Raw genomic sequence first — 3,704 nt, forward strand, 5'->3', positions numbered from 1 at the left:
ACCACATAGCCATCCAAAACTTAAGGTACAGCTGGTGATGATATGATCAAGTTTACAACATTTATGCGTTCAAGTAGTACAATCTGAATGAATCAGAATCACAAAGAGCGACTAACAGAGGAAGAGTATAACGGCTCCTAGTTTAGGAAAAAAAACTGAGTTCCGCCTGCCCTGTTGAACTTTGAGTCGCAGAGCTAACTAACAGAGCACAAATTACAGCTGGGTGCTCAGCGCAACTAAACAAACATTTTAGCAGGCTGCCATTCAGCAGAACTTCCAGTGATTGTTGCAGTTCACACATGTGACGAATGTCGTCATTGGTTCATCAGCACTCCGAGTCTGCAGCTGATAGTAAGTTGTCTTCCGCTGTCCACATCTGCCACATTTGAACTGATCCGTTGTTGCCTTTGGTGCTGCTCCCCGCTCACAGTCAAACAGAGCCTTCTCCTTGATCTGCAAATTCTCTTGCTTCCTTGCATCACTAGCCATCTCATCAGGGGATATGTCTGGAAGCCTCTCTGGGGTCACTTGACCAATGAGAACCCTTCTCCGAAAATCAGTGTTGTTTTCAGCCCTCAGGTTGAACATGATTGACCTGTATTTTGCCTTGTGGGCCCCAGTGGAACGCCCAAACCTCTCAAATAGTGCAGACTCTACTGTCACAGCAACTCTGAATGGGTCGCATGCATCAACTTCATCCAAGATGTTTCTCACTTCATCTCGGTCATCATTACTAGTCTCTCTGGGAACCTTTGCAAAGGCTTCAGCAAGGAGTTCCCGGATTTTATCTCGGGTAGGATCATTGCATTTGACAAGAGATGTAAGCTTTGGGGGACCATTGGGGACAGATGCTGGCTTCTTTGCATCAGTTCTGTTGACTTCTTTGGATACCCTTTCTACCTTCACAGATTGAGTTCTGGAACCATTACTAGCGGTCTTCTCAACTTTGACATTGTCAGGCTTCTGACCCCTATCATCCACATCTCTTTTCTCAACCTTCATGCTTGCTGATGCAGAATTCTTTTCAACCTTCATGGGCCTCACCTTCTCAACCTTTCCTGAAGAGTCCATTGATTTTTCATTCTCTGAGCTCCCATTTTTCTTTCCTGTCTCTTCAAGGACAACCTTTTTCCAGTACCCAAAAAGGTCTGATGCGACTGCCTGAATGCCCGAGTGAGGGTGCTTAGTAAGAGGTCGAAGACGTTTGCCAACCTGACAAAAAGCATAGCATGTAACTATGTAAGGACTGCAACCTGTAAAGCTGTATAAAAACCAAACTGGAACCAATATATCAATGTCTTAAAAACAGTAAGCAGACCAAAAGAAAAAACAAAAGTTCAACACCTGAGTATTAAGCCGATATGTACTATGTGGCAACCTTGTTTTACTTACGAATTTAATTTAGAATGAACTGAATTCTACCTAACACAATACATATATGCCTTACTGATCTGTGTGTGTGTGTGGTGGGGGGGGGGGGGGTTGAAAACTGAATGGTATGTAATAATAATTGCTTTGCCTACAAATAAAGAAGTTTAAACCGAATAACTGACTTCCTAGATTAGAATGTAAAAAGAACCACATTAGGCACATTGAAACATTCGTGTTCCGCAAGCTTTCCCGACAAAATCCACAAACGGTAAAATAGCTAGATTCCAGTAACTTCTCTCTGGAATAATGCAGGGGGAACCACATTAGGCACATTGAAACATTCGTGTTCCGCAAGCTTTCCCGACAAAATCCGCAAACGACAAAATAGCTAGATTCGAGTAACTTCTTTTATCTGAAAATAATTACAACTAAAAAGGCGGCTCCCACAGGAGTCGAAACGATGACCTTAATCGAGGCAAGTCTTACCCCCTGCATTTTTTGTTTCTCACTACCGCGCCAGGCATATCCTTCTAATGTAATTACAACTAGATTCCACAAAATCCGCAAGCGACAAAACAACTGTTTGCCTCGCTTTCTTTCCCGCCAAGCCAAATCAGAATCCTGTAGGCCGAATGAATCAAATACAAGTCACTGTGCATAGTTCATGTCAGGCAGTGGACTGACTATTATGATATTGAATCACAGACTGAACAAAAATTGGTGCCTGGAACACCACTAGTCCACTAGACTACTACTGTTTGCAGAACACTAGTAAAGATTAAACCAATACCAAAAATGTGATGAAATTTCCCTATCGACCACATTGGAGTTCAGCAAATACAGGGGGCAAACCTCAACACAACGCATATCTATCAGGGAGGCACGAACTGTGCTGTTTTAAAAATCCCAGCCACCTACCCCCTGCCTACAAACATTTCCAACACTGGAAGCCCTCTAACAAAAACATCAAATGTGCAGGACAGGAGAATATATCATATAAAAGGAACCCACTAGATCTAATTCCAAACGAAGGTCCTGTTCTTCACGTCTCGGGGGGGGGGGGGGGGGGGGGGGGGGGGGGGGGGGGGGCGTCTATTCGACGAGCCATATCTACAGTAGACCCAAATTCAATGCGAAAATACACATATCGCTCACGATGAGATTGCCTTCGCCGCACGCATCGGCCGGGAACGACAAGACGAGAGTGGATTTATCTGCCATCAAAACAATCAATCAATCCAACCGAGGCGGGCGGCCGCTGACCTGCGTGGAGACGAGGATGTCGGTGTTGACGCGTATGTCGCGCAGCCGGTGCAGCGCGTCGAGGCAGCGGCCAGCCTCCGGCGAGTCGCCCTGTCCTGCCGTAGCGTCGGCCGCCTTCTTGGCCGCATCGAACGTCTCCAGTAGCTCCCTCTCCATGGCTTCGTCGGGATGGTGCAGCCTAGCCGGCGTGGCGGATCAAAACCCTAGCTCCGCGCCGCCGTCCCTGCTATCCTGTGTGTGGCGTCGCGTGGCTTGCAGGAGGCAGGAGGAAAGAGAAAAAAGGTTGGACTCTGGCGGAGGGGAGGCCTTTATAGCAGGCAAGCGGCTCACGGCGCGAGCGGCTTGTCAGAGCCCGCCGTTGATTCGGAGGCGGATTGTTCTGGAACGACACCGATCTTACGGCCCAGGATGCGACATGTGGGCTGTGGCCGGAAAGTTGATAGAAGCCGGGGTCCTGCTGCTGCCATCCCACTATCCCACAAACTTGACATTTTAAAAAAAAACTTTTAAATACTATTTCTAAAATTAATGTCATAGATAATTTATCTTCAAAATTAAGCAATTTTTCTCGCCGATCTCTCTAGCACAACTAATTGTGTTATATGTCGTGCAGATGTGCTATTATAGATTTGTAGTCATTCAGTCACGTGCTAATCCAACGACATATAGTATTGTCATGAACACAATTATTGTCGTACCAGCTACGCTGACACAATCACATAGCTCGCCAAGCCACTTAGGGTGGCAAGAGGGTATACTAAGTCATACGTAGCCCTCACTCCCTCTTCTCACAACTTCACGTGTACAACCACTCGTTATTCTCATCGTCGTCGTCGCTATTCACTGCTGCTACCGCCAACAACCCACATTTCTCTCTCCTACCTCTCTCAGTCCCCTTAGCCTCCATCTTCTCTCTCTCACTACCATTGTTGTTGTCGTTCGTCGCCAGTCGTCGCGGTCCTCTCCTACGTCATAGTGGGGTTGGTGACCCCTCAAACTCCCATCTTTATAGTCCATGTAATTTTCCTAATGATTTTGTTATTTGCACAAATAAGATGTTTTATGATAGT

General features: G+C 46.3%; 1 protein-coding gene across 1 annotated transcript; it reads right to left on the minus strand.

Moving 5' to 3' along the window:
• Nucleotides 1-6: 6 nt before the first annotated feature.
• LOC118474708 (transcription elongation factor TFIIS) lies at nucleotides 7-3,104 on the minus strand. Its single transcript, XM_035963738.1, has 2 exons — nucleotides 2,635-3,104; nucleotides 7-1,212 (listed from the first exon to the last, which is right to left on the minus strand). Exons 1-2 carry the CDS (start codon nucleotides 2,788-2,790, stop codon nucleotides 265-267), a joined length of 1,104 nt encoding a protein of 367 aa, XP_035819631.1. The 5' UTR covers nucleotides 2,791-3,104; the 3' UTR covers nucleotides 7-264.
• Nucleotides 3,105-3,704: the final 600 nt, after the last annotated feature.

This window comes from Zea mays, unplaced genomic scaffold (assembly GCF_902167145.1).
Source record: "Zea mays cultivar B73 unplaced genomic scaffold, Zm-B73-REFERENCE-NAM-5.0 scaffold_307, whole genome shotgun sequence".
NCBI lineage: Eukaryota > Viridiplantae > Streptophyta > Magnoliopsida > Poales > Poaceae > Zea > Zea mays.

Bases quoted from the DNA above. Each gene is read 5' to 3' on its own strand.
- LOC118474708 (XM_035963738.1), bottom strand. From the start codon at position 2,790: ATGGAGAGGGAGCTACTGGAGACGTTCGATGCGGCCAAGAAGGCGGCC. The intron at 1,213-2,634 runs GTCAGCGGCCGC...GCTTTTTGTCAG, and splicing joins ACATCCTCGTCTCCACGCAG to GTTGGCAAACGTCTTCGACC.